At 41.1% G+C, this 19,355-nt stretch overlaps 1 protein-coding gene across 4 annotated transcripts in view; it reads left to right on the forward strand.

The window, feature by feature from the left end:
- Positions 1-4,271: 4,271 nt before the first annotated feature.
- The window catches only part of snx16 (sorting nexin 16), a 45,767-nt gene continuing 30,683 nt past the window's right edge, over positions 4,272-19,355 (forward strand). Inside the window, exons 1-5 of one of the 4 annotated variants that reach the window (XM_043688168.1) lie at positions 4,272-4,626; positions 5,256-5,318; positions 7,789-8,241; positions 15,894-15,980; positions 18,950-19,098. In XM_043688168.1, coding sequence (XP_043544103.1) covers positions 5,268-5,318; positions 7,789-8,241; positions 15,894-15,980; positions 18,950-19,098 — 740 coding nt within the window. In that variant the 5' untranslated portion in view covers positions 4,272-4,626; positions 5,256-5,267. Of the gene's footprint in view, positions 4,627-5,041; positions 5,136-5,190; positions 5,319-7,788; positions 8,242-15,893; positions 15,981-18,949; positions 19,099-19,355 lie in introns of those variants that run through there. The other 3 variants (XM_043688169.1, XM_043688171.1, XM_043688167.1) reach the window with 3 other exon arrangements.

Raw genomic sequence — 19,355 nt, forward strand, 5'->3', positions numbered from 1 at the left:
GTGGGTGGTGTTCCGAACGTAGGTGGGGAGTTCTTGGACTAAGGGGGACAGGACAGTGTCGAGGTATGCAGAGATGAGTTCAGTGGGGCAGGAGCAGGCTGAGACAATGGGTCAGCCGGGGCAGTCAGGTTTGTGGATTTTGGGCAGGAGGTGGAAACGGGCGGTGCGGTTTGTGGGACGATGAGGTTGGAGGCGGTCGATGGGAGATCTCCTGAGGTGATGAGGTTATGGATGGTCTGGTGATGGTTTGGTGGGGTCATGGTCAAGGGGGCAGTAGGAGGAGGTGTCCGCGAGTTGGCATCTAGCTTCATTGGAGTAAAGATCGATGCGCCAAACCTGTAAATCTGTCAGTCTTACGTCTGTGGTAAGCAAGATACTGCAAAGGATTCTGAGAGATAGGATTTATGACTATTTTGAAAACCATAGTTTGATTAAATATAGTCAGCATAGCTTTGTAAGGAGCAAGTCATGCCTCACAAGCCTTATCGAGTTCTTTGAGGATGTGATGAGACAAGTTGGCAAAGGTTGAGCAGTGGATGTAGTGTATATGGATTTCAGTAAGGCATTTCATAAGGTTCCCCATGTAGGCTCATTCAGAAAGTTAGGAGTATAGGTTACAGGGAAATTTGGCTGACTGGATACAGGATTTTCTGGCTGAAAGAAGACAGCGTGTGGTAATGGATGTAAAGTATTCGCCTGGAGGTTTGTGATCAGTGGCGCCCCGCAGGGATCTGTTCTTGGGCCTCTTTGTAGCTTTTATAAATGACTTGGATGAAGAAGTGGAAGGGTGTGTTAGTAGGTTTGTCGATGACACAAAGGTTAGTGGTGTAGATAGTGTCGAGGGCTGTTGCAAGCTACAACAAGACATTGACAGGATTCAGAGCTGGGCTGAGAAGTGGCAGACGGAGTTCAACCTGGATAAATGCAAAGTGATTCATTTTGGAAGGTTGAATTTGAATGCTAAATACAGGGTTAAAGACAGGTGTGAAGTAGTGGAGGTAGTGTGGCAGTGTGGACGAACAGCGGGATCTTGGATCCACGTACATAGATCCCTCAAAGTTGCCACCCAAGTTGATAAGGTTGTTAAGAAGGTATATGATGTTTTGGCTTTCATTAACAGGGGGACTGAGTTTAATAGCCACAAGGTTTTGCTGCAGCTCTATAAAAGGCTAGTTAGATCACACTATGAATATTGTGTCCAGTTCTGGTCGCTTCATTATAGGAAGGAAGTCAATGCTTTAGAGGGGGTGCAGAGGAGATTTACCAGAATGCTGCCTGGATTAGAGGGATTGTCTTATGAAGAGTGGTTGAGTGAGCAAGGGCTTTTCACACCAGAGAGACGAAGGAAGAGACGTGACTTGATAGACGTGTACAAGGTAATGAGAGGCATAGAGTAGATAGCCAGAGACTTTTCCCCAGGGCAGAAATGGCTGTCATGATGGGTCATAATTTTAAGGTGATCGGAGGAAGGTATAGGGGAGCTATCAGAGGTAGGTTCTTTACACAGAGAGTGGTGGGTGCATGGAATGCACTGCCAGAGGTTGTAGAGACATTGGGGACATTTAAGCAACTGCTGGACGAGCACATGGATGGTAGTAAATTGAGAGGGGGTGTAGGTTCGGTTGATCTTAGAATTAAGATAAATGCTCGGCACAACATCGTGATCTGAAGGGCCTGTACTGTGCTGTACTGTTCTATGTTCATGTACTTGCTTCTTCAATCTCCTTATATCTTGCAGACATGGATCACAAGCTTTCACCCATTAAACAGACACTGACTCTGCTTCGAGGAGAAAGTGAGGACTGCAGATGCTGGAGATCAGAGCTGAAAATGTGTTGCTGGAAAATGTATTGCGCTTTTCTTCTGAAGAAGGGCTCATGCCCGAAACGTCGATTCTCCTGCTCCTTGGATGCTGCCTGACCTGCTGCGCTTTTCAGGAACCCTCCAACCACAAGGGATGAACTCAGATTTCTCCAGTTTCCTCATTTCCCCTCCCCCCACCTTGTCTCAGTCCCAACCCTCGAATGGATGCTGCCTGACCTGCTGCACTTTTCCAGCAACAATTTTCAGCACTGACTCTGCTTCCCCTTGATGTTGACATAGCTATTAGACAGTTGCATTGCACATCCAGAGAACAATAAGTGACAGCAGGGAACACAGCTCATGGTGGATACTGTCAACAGCAGGCACTTTCCTATACCTTGAAGTATTTCAACATCACATTCTACTCATCTCCCCCATGAGAACAGCAGGTTAGGAAGCATCTCAGGAGCAAGAAAGTCAACGTTTCATGCATAACCTTTCATCAGGACTTTATCATTAGACCTGATGAAGGGTTATGCTCAGAACATCGACTCTCTTTCTCCTCAGAGGCTGCCTGACCTGCTCTGTTGTTTCCAGGACCATACTTTATCGACTTTGACTCTCCAGCATGTACAGTCTTCACTATCTCCCCAATGAGAAGACCCATCAAATTGAACTTAATTTCCAATTGTGCTCTCTGCCCCAACACTAGCCCTTAATGATACCCACCGTGATTGTGTATGCCTTGTGGAGGCCACAATGGTGGTCACTGCCATTATACTTGGTCCAATTTGGTAAAATCAATGACTGCAGATGCTGGAAACCAGAGTCTAGATTAGAGTGGTGCTGGAAAAGGATTCCTGATGAAGGGCTTTTGCCCGAAACGTCGATTTTACTGCTCCTCGGATGCTGCCTGAACTGCTGTGCTTTTCCAGTACCACTCTAATCTAGACTCTACTTGGTCCAATTTGTAAGCTAGGTGCCTGTGCCTGAGCATAAAATGTCCCTGCAGCTGAATTTCAATGCACGTTGTCAGTGTGCTATACAATGAAAGTCTGCATTTCCTAATGTGGGAGATTAGAAATGTTGTTTTTGCAGATGGGTGAGGGGGTGTTGTGGGGGGAGGGGAAGAGGATATTATACAAACGGTCACGGAATTCTTGTAGCATGTAGCATACTTAAGGCTAAGACTTTAACGAATATAGAGGGTCTTTTAAAGAAAATATTTTTAAGCTAGGAAATAACTTTAAAGTGTTGTAGTTGACCACAAAAAGAAGCAGCAGGGGCATTTCACAATAAAGCTTATAGTATGATAAGAGAAACTGGATAAAAGAACAAGCTGTAACAAACAAGGAACAAAGAATGCAGACAAGGACAGCAGGATGGCCAGATAAGAAAATAACTAGAGAAAAAAAAAGTGAGGTAATCAGCTTATGATAGGATGGGAAAAGGGAGGCGTGATTCCGCAACTTGTAAACTGAATAAGAATGCTAACAGGCTCTGTTTTGCATGCATTTCTGCTTGATTGCAGAAGCGTCCGGTACTTGCAAGGCTGTAATAAATTGTTCTTGTTTCCAAGGCTTTGTCTCAGGCTGATTTATGAGTGAGTTCTGTTTCTCACATTAAGCACCCTGCAAATTGATCTGAGAATTGCCATGATGGTCAAGGGAAGTTTCCAAATGTCAGATGCCAATGTAGGATGCATATGGCTAATGTCTGTAGATTATGCCCTGAGGTGCTGTGCTGAGAACATAGAAAGTTCAAGCAACCAGAACTTGCTGGTTACTCACTCAGATTTCCATGTCGAGATTTTTTGACATCAAGTTTGTTTGGGGCATTTGGCAAGAAAGGAAGCTAAATTTTTATGAATTGTGATGTTACAAAAATGTTTCAAATGGAATAATTCTGTTAATTGCCATCACGCCACTGCCTTTGAGAAACTTGCCCCACCACACAACAAAACATAAAAAGAGTGAAATTCTTTCACTGTCAAGATAGGCCTCATCAGACTTCTTCTCTGATTCTGCCACAAATCTCATCAGAGCTCATGTTGCTCGGACTGCTATAAGGTTCCATCCAGATGCACTGGAGAAAGCTTCACCAAAAATTTCAATGGTTGATAGCAGGTGGGTATCTAAAGGAATATAATAATCAAGAATGGATCATCAGGCTGACATTCAAATATGTGAATTAGGGTGTAAGCCTTCAACGATATTAACATATTGTAATCCAACTTTACTCCAAACTTGAGGTGTTCTGAAGAAGGGCTACTGATCCTGAAACATTGACTTTGTGTTCTCTTCAGATGCTGTTGAGTTTCTCCAGCTATTTCAGATTTTCAGCATCCACAATTCTTTGTCAATTATTTGTACAGTTGCTTAGCAGCACAGGTGTGTATCATATGGGTCAATGCTCCAGGAATTTAAGCACTATTTATTATGGCAGACACCTGGTTGGACGTATTGCTAACAGGGAGAGTTCCAACTCCAGCCACCCCTATCAATTCATTTTTCTTGCGCAATTGTTTTTTTTCATGCCCCGTGATATTGTTTCTATAGCCTGCTCTCCGCAGTGTTCAGATTAACCTTTTAAGTCTTGGAGACGCCAGGGTAGCTTCTGGAAGATTGACAGCCGTGTCAATACCTTTCGCCCACCCCTATATCTGTACTTTCGAGTTGGAGTTTTACTTCATGAGCAATCAGCAGTTAATCTCCTGCGCTGTCTGAAGCTGCAGGTCACATGGTGAACGGAGCCGCCCGCTTCCCGATGTTCTGTTAGTGGAGCTGCCTTGTTGTGATTTGAGGAGCTGATCTGTCTGTGGGGGTAAGTGCAGTGTGCCTGGAGATTGCCCTCCTTGCTCCTGTTGTAGGGATTGTGTTTTTCTCTGTGTGCCTGCGGGTTGTTGTTGTAGTAATAAAACCCGCCGCTGTGGCTGCAGCCTGGTCGCGTGACACTGTTTGCATCTGCCGTTGGAGGGGGGCGGGGGCGCGCGCCGCTAAGCGAGCGTCGCCCAGTGAGTGGGGGAAGGCGGGGGCGTGCGCCGCGGGTATAAGCAGGCGGGGGCGCGCGCGGCGCCAAGCGAATCAAGAAAGGCGGGGGGCGCGCGCGGCGCCTGGCGAGTACGGAGAGGCGGGGGGCGCGCGCGGCGCCTGGCGAGTACGGAGAGGCGGAGGGGCGCGCGCGGCGCCTGGCGAGTACGGAGAGGCGGGGGGCGCGCGCGGCGCCTGGCGAGTACGGGGAGGCGGGGGCGCGCGCCACTCAGTCAGGAGCGTTGTGACCTGGAGCCGGTTGACGCGGCGGCGGGCTTGGGGAGTGATGTTCGCGGCCTCTCGGTGAGCTGCAGCCGTGAGGCGGGGGTGGGGAGGTTTGTAAACTCCTCAGAGCTGAGGGGAGGGGGTAAACCTGGTTTGTTTCAGGGGCTGGATGATGGAGTTTAATATCTGTCCGCCCAGGATCACAGCTTCATGACTTACAGCATCGTATCCGAGAGTGAAGATATCACACTGAGCAATACGGTATAGTAGTGTACATTAAACACACGGTCCGCCAATATACCACACTGACTGTCACCTTAAATCCCATATCAACATATACGTTAACGCCTCTGCTTTCACAGGCATGCGCAGCTCTTTCACGGCTAATTGGCCTGTATTTAGGCGGCCTTTTACTAATAAGAGAATAAAAATAAGGTGTCTGTTTACCCCATGCCGTCAATAAATTGAACTCTCCATAGTTTTGTTTAGCGTGGATGAAAATATTTACACGGCTCTGTCGTGTAAGAAACAAATTGCTGGAAAAGCTCAGCAGGTCAGGCAGCATATGTGCAGAGAAAGTCCTGAAGAAGGGCTCCTACCTCAAACGTCGCCTCTCCTCCTCTGCCGCTTGACCCATACTTTTTCCAGTTCTACTCTTTGATTTCTCCCCACAGAGTGGGCAGAGTTAACATTCAGGACCAGTGACCCTTCCTCAGGATCTTTGTTTCTGATTTCCAGCTTCCACATTTCTTTTGGTTTTTATTCTGTGGTGTAAGAGTTTAATGCAGGTGGTCGAGCTGATGTTCCATAATTAGGTACTGAGGACTTCACTCCTGAACAACTTGCTGATAAGATGCAGTTTGGTGCTCAGCCATATATTGAAGCTGTCAGTTTTTGCTCAGTAGTTGCACTCCCATATTGAATTGAAAGGTTGTTGATTCATGTCCCCTTTAAGACACGAGTACCAAGTTCAAACCGACACTTCAATTCAATTGTGCCAGAGGTCTCCATCTTTCTGTTGAGGCATTTCAACCAGTCCACCTGACTTGGCTAAAACTGGGCATGGCTTACCCTTTTCATAAATCTACAAACATATTGCAGAGCTATCTGCTCCTGCAGGTAAGGCTCCAGTCTATACCATTCCACCATTGGCAAGAGTAACTGTTCAGTTCTCCTTGATAGGTATTCCTCAGGTGACATAACTAAAATAGCTCATTGGAGCTTGCTGTGTACAGGATATTACCCCGTTTCCTAAATTACAACATGTTAAAACAGCTTCATAGACTGTGAAGTACTTTGGGATATATTGAGTGGCAAAAGTCATGATATAAGTGAGAATGCTTTCAAAACTGAAAAAAGTAAGATTGGCACGTTACCCAATTTGCCACTTTAGTTGTGGGTTTGGTTTATCACAAGTCTTCTCACTATGAGGAAGTAAACTATCCTAAACTGTTACTTCTTGAAAGTGTAATTGTTGGATTTGTCATCATCTTGCCTCACTGTGATGGAGTACATTGTTAGATACATTTCTGCAACAAGCAGAGATTATTTATGAAAAATGACTGACAAGTTACTACAAAACTGCCTGTGAAACTTGGTTGAAATGGCCTTTAGCAAAGGAGTTGGGGAAAGTGACTTGGAATCAGATTTGTTCACTCTTTTCCTGCTGTTTGTACAAAAGTTTATTATTAGTACAGTTGCATTAATTCAGAGGCCACTTTTATGAACCACAATACTTGTGTTTCTGTTCGTGTAGTATCACAAGGTTTTTAACCAACCACACTCTTACATTGAAGAAATAGATAGCAAAATGTATCTGATGCTGTGACTTAAATCACTAATTTCAGTAGTTGCTATCGGCATTGTACTGTTACATACGTAATACTTTGTGGTATTTGTTCTTCTTAATTATCTATTTAAATTGTTTGGGTGTAGCAAAGTGTATAGTTTCAGATTTAGCTTTCCAACTCTAAGTATCGTATACTTGTGTAGCATCTAAGATGTCACTTTTTGAGACCAAAAATTCCTATATTCCTACGATCTCACTGTCCATTGCTAGTGATCAGTCTCGTCCACCTCTAGCATTAGTTACAGAATGGAAAGTTTAGTCTTGTAACTATATGTAAAATGCTAAAATAACATTTTTTTTAGATTAGATTCCCTACAGTATGGAAACAGGCCCTTCGGCCCAACAAGTCCACACCAACCCTCCGAAGAGTAACCCACCCAGACCCATTTTCCCTCTGACTAATGCACCCAACACTATGGGCAATTTAGCATGGCCAATTCACCTAACCTGTACATCTTTGGATTGTGAGAGGAAACCGGAGCACCCGGAGGAAACTCGGTGAATGTGCAAACTCGACACAGACGGTCACCCGAGGCTGAAATTGAACCTGGGTCCCTGGTGCTGTAAGGTAGCAGTGAACCACTGTGTCACCATGCCACCCCAAGTCAGTTTAGGAACTGAGATGGCTAGGAATCAAACCTGGGTCAACTGCTTGGAAGGCAGCTACGCTCACCATTCTACCACTGTCACCCTGCTAATCCAAAGGATTATGGATTATTGAAAATGGTTTTATGTGGGTGGGTGGGTTCTGCTAGTTTTGTTATGAGTTGTTTTGGGCCTCTGTGAAATTAGTACGATTCCGGTATGTTTGGATGGTTCGGTATAATGTTTCATATATCAAAAATAAATAATGCTTTAATATTTTTCTTCTCCATTTTGTAGGTTGAAAGGTCAAGTTCATTTGCCTCCTCTTATGCCTGGCAGGAAGAAACTGATTCCAGCAAGTGTACTAGTAGAAAGATGACTACTTCATTTGTCCCTGTCCCCATGCCGGTTGGGACTTCTGGAACAACTACAAGTAGAAGTCGGAGGAGTTCTTCACTTCAGTCTTTGGACAGTGTATCCACCAGTTCAAATTCTTCAAAAGATCAAGTTGGTGATGTGCATTCTGGTGGATTTAGAAAGACAGTTACCTCTGAGCACCTAGCTTCCACAAACTCAACAAATAATAGTCCTTTGCTACGAACTAAGCTCAATGGTGCAAACACGTCTATTGAATATTCTTCCAAAACTGCGGAAACTGAAAAAGAAACTGAAATAGGAAACTGGGAAGAGAGACCTGCTACACCTACTATGTTGGGATATGAAGTAATGGAAGAAAGGGCAAAATTCACAGTAAGTAGTACTTTTGTCAATGCTTTTAACGAATATTCTTGTTTCTTGCCAGACTCTGTTAATACTGATAATGGACACCGTCGCAAACTCACTCTTACTCTAGCTACAGCAGTCCAGATAATATGGAACTTTCAAGTCTCCCTTCTCTGACCTCAAATTGATGAAACAATTTGCTCAGTTCATCTGAAGCTTAGCTTTCCACACATAATTAATTAATTAATCTAGTTTTGGGCGTTCACTGTTTCACTACTGTTCCTTTGCATGCTAACTCGCAAAACCTGCTTGTTTTTGCTCAGACATCTTTCAAAATAATTGCAATTTCTCTGGCTTCCTGTGTTTTTGTAATTCATCAGACACAGCAGTTCCCTAGGGCTCCCCACCTACTTTGACCTCCTCAGATCAAAGAAAAGAACTGAAAGTAGGGCTTACACAGGCGGAACAAATTTTTGTATCTCATTCCGTTTATTTTCCTGTTTGCGTCATTGTATGCAGCCATTTTTTAAAAAAAGTGTGTTGCCAGTTTTTTTCATGTCTAATGCTTGTGTCTGCACCACCTCCAGCATTAATTATAGAGTATAAAGTTTTTTTAAATTGTTTCAAGCTTTCAACTAATGGTTGAGAGGAGTTTGGCTTTGTTTGACATTTTGGTGTTTAAAAGGTTTCATTTACATATGTAATGGTGATGTTACATTCAAAAGAAAGATTTTGGGAGATCCAGAGGATTGAAAGGTTCTGTAAAAACATAGTTTAATTCATATTTTTTCTATTTGTGAGGAATGATTATAACTATAGACCACTTTAAACTATAAAGTTGCCTGTGGCACAATTACTGTAGCAATTGCTTGGCACATTTTTTTCATTAAGGTAAGATGAAGGATATTTAAAATAAAAATGTAAATGCAATTTTAAATAGTCCATACAACAAAGATATGCACTTTCCACACACATGACACCTTAAGAAATCTTATTAACTGTTTTGGAGGTTCTTTCACTTCCATCCCCTTTTGAGTTGTATTCACCACAGTTAAAGTCCTAGGTATAGTAAACACCGACAAGGTACACAAGTACAAACTCATTCTCTCTAATGAGGCTATTCCAAATGTCCTTGAACCTCCAGAGTCTCCCTTCTGTGACCTCAAAAAAAAAGGTCTCATGGCTCTGGCAACAGTGAAACAGCAACAATTAGTCTTGTTGAATTCACAGTCTCCTGGCTTTAGCTGTAATGTTTACCACACATGGTAATACAAAACCATTTCAAATAGACCTTCTTCAACACCAGGACCTATTCCATTCAGGGAAAATCTTGCTTGTTTCCTCTTTATAGAAAAAAAAATTGTGTTCTGGATTATATGGTGTAAAGACCAACTGTAAAAGCCAATACATCTGCAGTTAACTCTTTATTTTCATTGTTCATCTTGATGGCAACTTCAGGTTCCATGGGCATTTCTTCATCCTGACGGTCATATTTGGAAATCTTTTAAGACTGCTCCCAGTCTCCTTCAGTTTTAAAGGAGACAATGCACTCAAAGGGAAATTACATTAAAAGATTTTTTTTAAAAAGTACATGGGTAGGGCAAGAGCTGCAAGTTACAGGGGATGAACGGAAGGCTGGAATTAGACTAAATTTGTGCAGATATCACCAGTGAGCAGTTTCTGTGATGGAATTTAATGTTCTGATTTCTAAAACTCTTATTGAATGATCCAGTTAAAGTTTATGGTTTTCCTTTCTACTCTAGTATTCAGATTGAATCTTTAAAAATAAATTGGGTTGAGGTTTGCCATCTTGTAAGACTGTAACAAACTACATAGCAATGTCTATGTACAGAAGTGCTGTATCCTGTTATGCAAATCTTTTAGTCTCAGTTACTAATATAGGGTTTAACTTGAATGACTTTTTAAAAATCTTATTGCCCCATCAGCCACAGCCTTGTAGGCTTGTAACACAATTATTAGATATTGTGCATGTTTTCAAATACCAGTGAATAAGCATATCAAATTACTGTTTTGTGATATGTAGAGGGAAAATCACTTTGTAAATGGTTTAAAGTGTGTAACATTTATTTGAATTGTAGTTAATCAGTTTGTACTGTTGTCATCTCGCTAATTGTATGAATTTATGGTTTTAACAATAACCATTTTATTCTATAACTTGAAAATGTAAAAGAAGTCTCAAGATATTAATGGATAAATGAAGAGTTTTTTTTTTAAAATATACAAGCGGTGTGTTGCATTCATCAGGACAGAATCATAAGAATACCAAATCACAAAGTGAACAACAATTTATAGTGCATGAGAAGTTGCAGATTCATTGATGAATGGATTTTGATCGATAGTGCATTCTCTATGGCAACAGGTCTAACTGCAAACAGTTAATTTATCACTCTTTTGTGTAATTTCAAGACAAGGAAGCTGACTCTGGCCAAGAAATTGTCAATAATGAATGAGTGAATGGCTTTCCCCATGCTTTTATTTATTTGACATTATTTTGTCATGTTATTTTTCTGCTAGCAAAGGACTCCGCATGAAGTTATATAGAAAAGAGGCTAAATATTTAGCTAATGTTGCATTATTTCTTTGAAATGCTGCTTTTAAACTAGATTTTCAGAAATGAGTTTTTAACCTTTATTCAAAAACAAACAAGTCACCCTTAACAGCAGTGAAAGGTAAAATCATTTTTCCTCCAATTTATACCTAAACTCCCAAATATAATATGTAACAAGTCGAGAGTGTGGTGCTGGAAAAGCACAGCAGGTTGGGCAATATCTGAGGAGCAAGAGAATCAATGCTTCAGACATAAGCCCTTCATCAGGAATGAGGCTTGTGGGCCGGCGGGGTGGTGTGGGTGCAAGTTTTGCACTTCTTGCAGTGGCAAGGGAAGATGCCAGGAGTGGGGTGTGGGCTGGTGGGGGGATACGGATCTGACCAGTGAGTCACAGAGAGATGATAGGAGTGGGGAGGGAAATATATCCTGAGTGGTGGGGTCTGTTTGTCAGTGGTGGAAGTGGTGGAGGATGATGCGATGTATGTGGAGGTTAGTGGGCTGGAAGGTGAGGATCAGTGGGTTTCTGTCCTTGTTGTGTTGGGTGGGGTTTCAGGGCGGAGATGTGGGAAATGGAGGAGATGAGCTGGGGGGCATCATCGACCACGTGGGAGGGGAAATTGTGGTCTTTGAAGAAGGAGGCCATCTGGGATGTTCTGTAGTGGAATTGGTCATTCTGGGAACAGATACGGTGGAGGAATTGGTAATAAGGGATGACGTGTTTGCAGGAGGTGGGGTGGGAGGAACTGTAGTCCATGTAGCTGTGGGAGTCGGTTGGTTTCTAGTAGATGTCCGTAGTTAGTCCGTCACCGGAGATGGAGATGGAGACGTCCAGGAAGGGGAGGGAGGTGTCTAAGACGGTCCAGGTGAATTTGAGGTCTGGGTGAAAGGTGTTAGTAAAGTTGATGAATTGTTCAGCCCCTTCATGCTGATACAGTCATCGATGTAGCGCAGGAAAAAGTGGGGGATGCAATGGTGCTGGTGTAGCTGCGGAAGATGGACTGTTCCACGTACCCGAAAAAGAGGCAAGCATAGCTGGGGCCCATTCAGGTGCCCGTGGCTACCCCTTTGGTTTGGAGGAAGTGGGAGGATTGAAAGGAGAAGTTGTTGAGTATGAGGACCAGTTCTGCCAGGCAGACGAGGGGGTCACTGCAAGGGTACTGGTTGGGATGGCGTGAGAGGAAGAAACAGAGGGTTTTGAGGCTGTCATCATGGTGGATAGATGTGTAAAGGGACTGGATGTCCATGGTGAAGATAAGGTGTAGGGGGCCGGGGAAACAAAAGATTTGGAGGAGTTGAAGGGCTTAGATGGTGTCCTGAACGTAGGTGGGGATTTCCTGGACTAAGGGAGCAGGGCATTGTCAAGGTATGCAGAGATGAGTTTGTTGGGGCAAGAGCAGGCTGAAACGATGGGTTGAGGGCAGTCAGGTTTGTGAATCTTCAGTAGGAGGTAGATGGGGTGGTGCAGCCTTCTTGGACTGTGTGGTTGGAGGCTGTAGATGAAAGATCCCCAGAGATGATGATGATGTGGATGGTCTGGGCAATGATGGTTTGGTGATGGCATGTGAGGTCGTGGTCGAGGGGACAATAGGAGGAGTTGTCTGAGTTGGCGCCTGGTTTCAGTGGTGTCGAACTAGAGTGTCAAACTACTACAGCGCACCCCCCCCCCCCCTTTGTCGAGTGGTTTGATGGTGATGTTGGAGTTGGAATGGAATGGCTGTGCGTTGTGAAGGCAGGAGGTTGGAGAGGGTGAGGGGCGTGGACAGGTTGAGGCTCTCTATGTCATGGCAGCAGTTAGAAATGAAGAGGTCAAGGGCAGGTAACAGACCCAACTCCAGGCACCTTCCCCTGCCTCTGCAAGAAATGCAAAACCTCTATCTTCACCTCCATCCAAGGCCTCAAATGATCCTTCCACATCCAACAGAAATTTACCTGTACTTCCACAAATGTCATGTACTGTGTCCGTTGCACCCGATGTGGTCTCCTCTATGTCGGGGAGACAGGACACAACTTGCAGATTGTTTCAGGGAACATTTCTGGGACGCCCCCACCAACCAACCTCACCGCCCTGTAGTTGAACACTTTAACTTCCCCTCCCACTCCACCAAGTACATGCAGGTCCTGGGCCTCCTTCATTGCCAAACCCTAACCACCTGAAGCCTGGAGGAAGAACGCCTCATCTTTTGACTTAGGACACTGCAACCACACAGGATTAATGTGGATTTCATTAGTTTCCCCACTTCCCTTCCTCTCACCTTTTCCCAGTCCCAACCTTCCAACTCAGCACCACCCTCTTAACCTGGCCATCGTCCTTCCCATTTATCCACTCCACCCTCTTCTCTGATCTATCACCTTCTCCTCCACCTTCATCTACCTATTGCATTCTCAGCTACTCTTTTTTTTCCCCCCCCCAACCCAATTTATCTCTCAGCCCCCTTGGCCCACAAGCCTCATTCCTGATGAAGGGCTTATGCCTAAAACATCAATTCTCCTGCTCCTTGGATGCTGCCTGACCTGCTGTGCTTTTCCAGCACCATGCTGTCTACTCTGATCTCCAGCTTCTGCAGGCCTCTTACCCCTCATATGCAATAAACCTTCTTTGCAGTTTTTGGATGTTGGAAAAGTTTTGAAAAACCTTAAGTGATTAGATCTTTCCACTCTAAGGTGAAGAGAGAGAAATCAAGCATAAGCCCTGCTTTTGGTATGGTTGAAATTTGTATGCAATTGTAGTTGTTCTCATTGAATCCAATGGATCTCATTGTTCTGGTTTTAATTCACATTTAGGGAAGCTATTTGGATGAATTACTGTCCATCCTCTAGCAAGAGTTTTCAGCTTTAGGTCAGAGTCCAAAATATTGCTCTAATTCAGAACAAATATTAACAAACTTACTGACTGAGGTTTAGTTGATAACCGCAATGAGGCATACAGACCAGAAACTTTTAATGGGTTAAATCGCGTGGCCTAATCTGTTTTCTGAACTATATAAGGTTGCAGTAGAACTTGTTTTTTTTTGTAGTGGCCACATTTGCTGTTTCATATCACTGATCCATCAATCCCTTCTGGAATTTGATTGCTGAGATCTCTGCTGAGGACAGGATTGGACTTGCCTTTGTTGTCACACAGTCACGTCACCAGCTGACACTTATTGGCTTAAAAATAAATATGAACCAATTACTGCAGAATGCTGGAACTCTTAGAAACAGACATCTACAAATGTGGATAGGTGAAGATTACTAGTAAATATTCGGGACACAGAACTACGTACAATATTGTGCTTAGTTTCCTGAAAGTAAAAGGAACATAGTGGATCCATTTATTTATAAGGACATTGAACTGTTAGGCATTAAAATATATCTCTTAACCTCTGCAGACAACTGCATGAACATGAGTTCTGGTCCATTGGGAGAAGAATCATATTGAAGTAACCTTGTGTGGCAACAAATTGGAATGGTTTCACGTGCTCAATTCTGATTAACTTTCCCTAGATATCCTTCTATTTGGAATTGCTCATTTCATTGCTCAACGTTTGTGATGTTCAGGTCAAAAACGTAATCCATCACTGCAGAAATAATTTTAAGAATAAGAACGTAAAATTAGGAGCCGGAGTGGACTGATCCCAAGTACCAGAGATGTTTCAGATTTCTCTGCAAGTTGTACACCATTTATTTGAAATTTCTATTTTCAGTGGAATTGTGCAGTTGACCAAGTTTCCTGATTACATTTTTTGTTTTTCTATATGCAACCTATATTTTATCCTGGATGCGGATAAAAATGCATAGGGAAGGGAGAAGGCTCTTTTTTAGAGGTGTGCAAAATTGAATACAACTTAGAGTAAATGAAATGTTGCTGTCAGTGGCAGAAGCGCACGGGTGAATACTGATTTGACCAGAAAAATAAAGAGAAAATGAGGCATTGTTCCAGTGAAAGGTCATCGCCAGGAGAATATATTTGGTTTTTCTGCACAAATGCTGCCTGACCTGCTCAGTTACTCCAGTATTTCTATTCTCAATTCAGATTTACAACATACACAGTATTTTGCTTTGTAAAGTATAAAGAAATATAATTTTAAACTGCACGATTTGAGATTGTAAATGCATTTTCTGAAAGCGTGGTGAAAATAGATACAGTGCTAACGTTCAAGGGGAAGTTGCATAAATTCTTGGAAGGAAAATATTTCAAAGGATTGTGAAGCAAAAGTCATCAGAAATATAGAATGATGAGTCAAATGACAATCTACATTATCTTTTTTTTGATATTTAGACAATATAATGGTCCCATCAATGTTTTTCTTTTATTTATAAGTAGCATATTAGTATTACCTAGTGTAAGCAATGCATCATGTTTGGATGGGAAAGAATGAGTTGTTTTGACTTAGAAATACTGCATGTAAAAATAGTAAACCAATCTGAGCATGTAACATAACTTTCAAGTAACATCAAAATGATGCTCTAATTTTATCAAACAAAAAAATGATATGTGATGGTATTTAATATAATCAAGGTTTTTATTTATTTGGCCATTTTAGAAATGCATTTGAAGTGCCTGAGGACAGATTAAAGAACAGCTTCTTCCCAGGTGTTATTTGACTGCTGAATGGACCTCTCTAATTTCAAATCTAATATTGATCTTGCTTTCGTGCACCTCCTGTGTAGTTGTAACCTTGTATGCCTCGCTCATCTAAACACTATGATCTGTATGTCCTTGTATGTTATGTCTGCCTTTACTGCACGCAAAACAAAACTTGTCACTGTACCTTGGTACATGTGACGGCAATAAATCAAATCAAATCTTTCAACATGAGCTATTTCTCCATTTTAGTTTTGTTTCTTCTCTGTGTCTAAACCTCCGAGATATAGCTCTACATTTGTGATCTGCGTTGAAATTACATTCCACCTGAGGCAGTGAGTAAATAGTGAAATGGAAGATGTATTCTTCATTTTAACAAGGCATTCAAGAGTGAAAAAGTATTTTCTTTGGAAGTGAAGTTCTATTTCTACTTTCAACTCAAACATTGTTTGTTTTAATTATATGTATAATTAATCGTTAATTTTTAAAAATCTAGTGTAGTTACAATTTTGTTTTAATACTATTATGTTATTTTGTTAATCATAGGTTTACAAGATACTTGTGAAAAATCACCTTGACGAGAACTGGGTGGTGTTTAGGAGGTATACAGATTTCTCACGACTCAATGACAAGGTTTGTCAATTTCATACTCATGTAGTGAGAATAATAGAAAAAATTATTTTGAAGTTGTACTATAAATATACATAATATTCTGATTTCAGATTTAATGTAAAAAGAGAGAAAGTACTAATTCTCAATTTTTTTTTGCAGCGGTCTTTGCAACCCTATTCTTAATAAACAATGAATACTTTTAAGGCAGTGTTAGGTGGATTCTTGATTAGCAAGATTCTTTGGGGCGGTGGGGACAAAAAGTTATTGGAAGTGGCTGGAATGTGGAATAATCATCACCCATGATCATAGTGAAAGTCAGGGCAAGCTTAAGGGACCAAGTGAATTCCTGCTCTTAACCCATATGTTTGTCTGTATTTCTCATTTACAAAGGTTTATTCTATCTAACTGAAAGATAACACATTAAATCTGTGGTGCTATAAATCCTAAAGTTGCTGCACCAACATAGTTAAGGATTCTAATATTGTTAACTCATTAGGTAAATGCACTGTCTAGTAAATGACTGAGCCATACAGATACCAAGGTGCTACCTTGATACATCTTACCCGACATCTGGTCCCTGCTGTGCTGAGTTTGGTGGTGTGAGAATTAAGATTTGCATTGAAGCAAGTCACTCCTCAAGATAGGAAAGGAGAAATATACTTCTAATCTATGCTTATAATGCAGCTACATTGTCTTTGTTGCATATGGTCAGGTAGAAAGTATTGTTGCCTCACAACGGAAGCTCAGAGGAGAAGGGAAAGAAGAATTGGTGTTTTTGACATCCGATCAACTTTCAACAGAATGTATAATTTCGGATTCTTAGTAAAAGTTAGGTCAGTGGATATTATAAAAAAGGAATACAATAACTAGAACCATACCACTCCAAAAGAAGATGGTTGTGGTTTTGAGGACTATTACAGCTCAGGTCATCATTGCTTTTAAAAGGGACTTCTGCATTCTTAGCACAAAATCATCTTTGTGCTGAAAATTAATATAAAGTGTGGCTATTTGTTGATTCTGTTAAGTTCAGCCTCATTCACAACTTCGTACTGTAGCAGTGTTGGTTTACTCTGATAATTGGCTTAGCAATTGCTACTTCAAAGCACGTTGAACATCTAAAATATTCAGGTCATGAATAATGACTTAATTGCTTATAAATTGTACGTGCTTGTCTATAATGTCTAATAAACTTGAGTATTATTCAAAATTTACTGTTTATTTGATTGGTGTGACTGCACATTGGCTATGTTCAGTCTACACAGTGCATTGCAGTAAAAGATATTTACTTCCCTTTCCTGTACCTTCTATCATCAACGAGTAGAGCAGTAATGTCATTTGATCACAGCCACCTTCGAGTTGCACCAAGTTCTGACATAGATGTTGCTATATAATTAATAGTTTAGAATCCTGAGCTTTCCTATCTAACGCGTTGTAGGACCTCTGTTACTGCAAGAGCTGTATGGAACGTGGAATGTGCAATTAGTCTCTTTCAGCACTACCATTCTCAATTGGGGTTGCAATTTGTCCCTGTGAACTGTTCAGTGGGTGACTGTACACCAAAGCATTTACAAGTGACTTGAGGGTATGCCATGAATGCAGAAGTGTCTCTGTAATCCAGGATTGTCTTGCAGCCAACACATTCTTTAACTTAACTGATTCTTGTTGTGCCAGTCTTCATGCAGTCAGTTTTGTGATTTGGAGTGACATTGCTTTCAGAAAGTTGTGTTTTTTTATAGAGAAATTATTTTACAACTATTTAGGAAAAAAATTGCAAGGTGTATATATATATATATATATATATATTGAGACCTTGAATTGCTAGTCTTAGAATTGTGAGATAGTTTCATGTAAAATTATTTTGCCAAGGTTTGTTTTCCATTGAACATAACTTCACACACTTAATACTCTATTGAATGAATTAACATTTAAAAGCCCCAGAGATGGGGAAACAGTGCAAGGCAAGCCTTTAACGTGCAGTTGAACCAGAAAGTTCGTAGTGCGGGGGTTGTCTAAGTGCATAGCATCAAAAAAGGCTGTATATTTATCCCCTGAGCTATGGTAATTGAGATGGTCAATATGTGTGGCCTTGCCAGCACTGTCTGTATTGTGCAAACAAATGTTTTTAACAATCAGCTAATATTTTAAAAGGTGCTGTTACATTTTTTTTTTGGTGCTCTGTTTCTATAGAGTATATGAAATAAATTTTTTTTCTTGCAAATGGCTGTGTTCTAACTTTTTTTTTTATGATTTTGTTTGTATTAAGTGATATGACCTGATTAGGGCTCTAATTTGGCAGTTAGTTTAAATTTTTAATAGTTAAAAAACTTAGCATTACATTTCAATCTTTATATAATTTAAGTATAATAGTATTACAGGTAGTTCTTATATAATACAATGGTTGTGTTGTTGTGCAGCCCCTCATTACAGAAAAATCTTTAGACACGGTGCTTAAGGTGTTGGCAATGTAATTGTGTTACAGCCAACACGTGTTTTAAAAGTTCACACTTTAGAAAGTGTCCTCGAATCATCAATCACTTTACAGTAAATTTGTGTTAACGAAACACGCATTCTAGAAGAATGACCTGTATTCCAAGGTTTCATTACTTTAAGTCAAAATCTACAATTTGACCATATCAATGTGATGGAAATTATTTGCAATTAGTTTCACTCATTAAAATAAAATTATCCCTTCTCAAGAGATTCTGTTTATAAGTAGACAATCTAATGCTATAAATCAGTATTTCATCTTGTGTAAAGGGAAACTACAGGGTTTATACTTCAGGTACATTGCAAGGTGTCCAGATTTTAATATTCTCAAGTTGTCTTTATTTTTAGACTTGCAATTTTTGCATGAATGAATGATATTTTAGACTCCATTGAAGATCTAATATGATTAAGAAATTTGTTCAGGCCATTCTAAGGACATGTTGCCAGCAAGAAATTTCTTTTACTCAAGAAAACAAACAAAAAACTCTTCAATTTTCTTCCAGCTGAAGGAGATGTTTCCTGGTTTTCGTCTTGCACTTCCACCCAAGCGTTGGTTCAAGAATAATTATGATCCTAACTTTCTAGAAGACAGACAACTAGGACTGCAAGCGTTTTTGCAAAATCTTGTAGCGCACAAAGATATTGCTAACAGGTAATGTAATCTTTCCATACATCATGCCTAACTTGCATAGCTTTTCTGACATTGCAGCTGTGATTACACCATAAAAGCAGTGATAGTAAAGAGCTGAGCAACCAGAGTTTGTAAAAAGGCACCAAGGAATTGCAAATCTATTTTTATAGCAACTATCTGATTCATTGTCTGACTACACAGCTCTATTAAAGCAAATGCTCCCATTCTTCATAGAGCAGTGATTTGGGCAAAAGGAGTACTTCAGCTTGTTAGTGGTT

Source organism: Chiloscyllium plagiosum, chromosome 4, assembly GCF_004010195.1.
Source record: "Chiloscyllium plagiosum isolate BGI_BamShark_2017 chromosome 4, ASM401019v2, whole genome shotgun sequence".
Lineage (NCBI taxonomy): Eukaryota > Metazoa > Chordata > Chondrichthyes > Orectolobiformes > Hemiscylliidae > Chiloscyllium > Chiloscyllium plagiosum.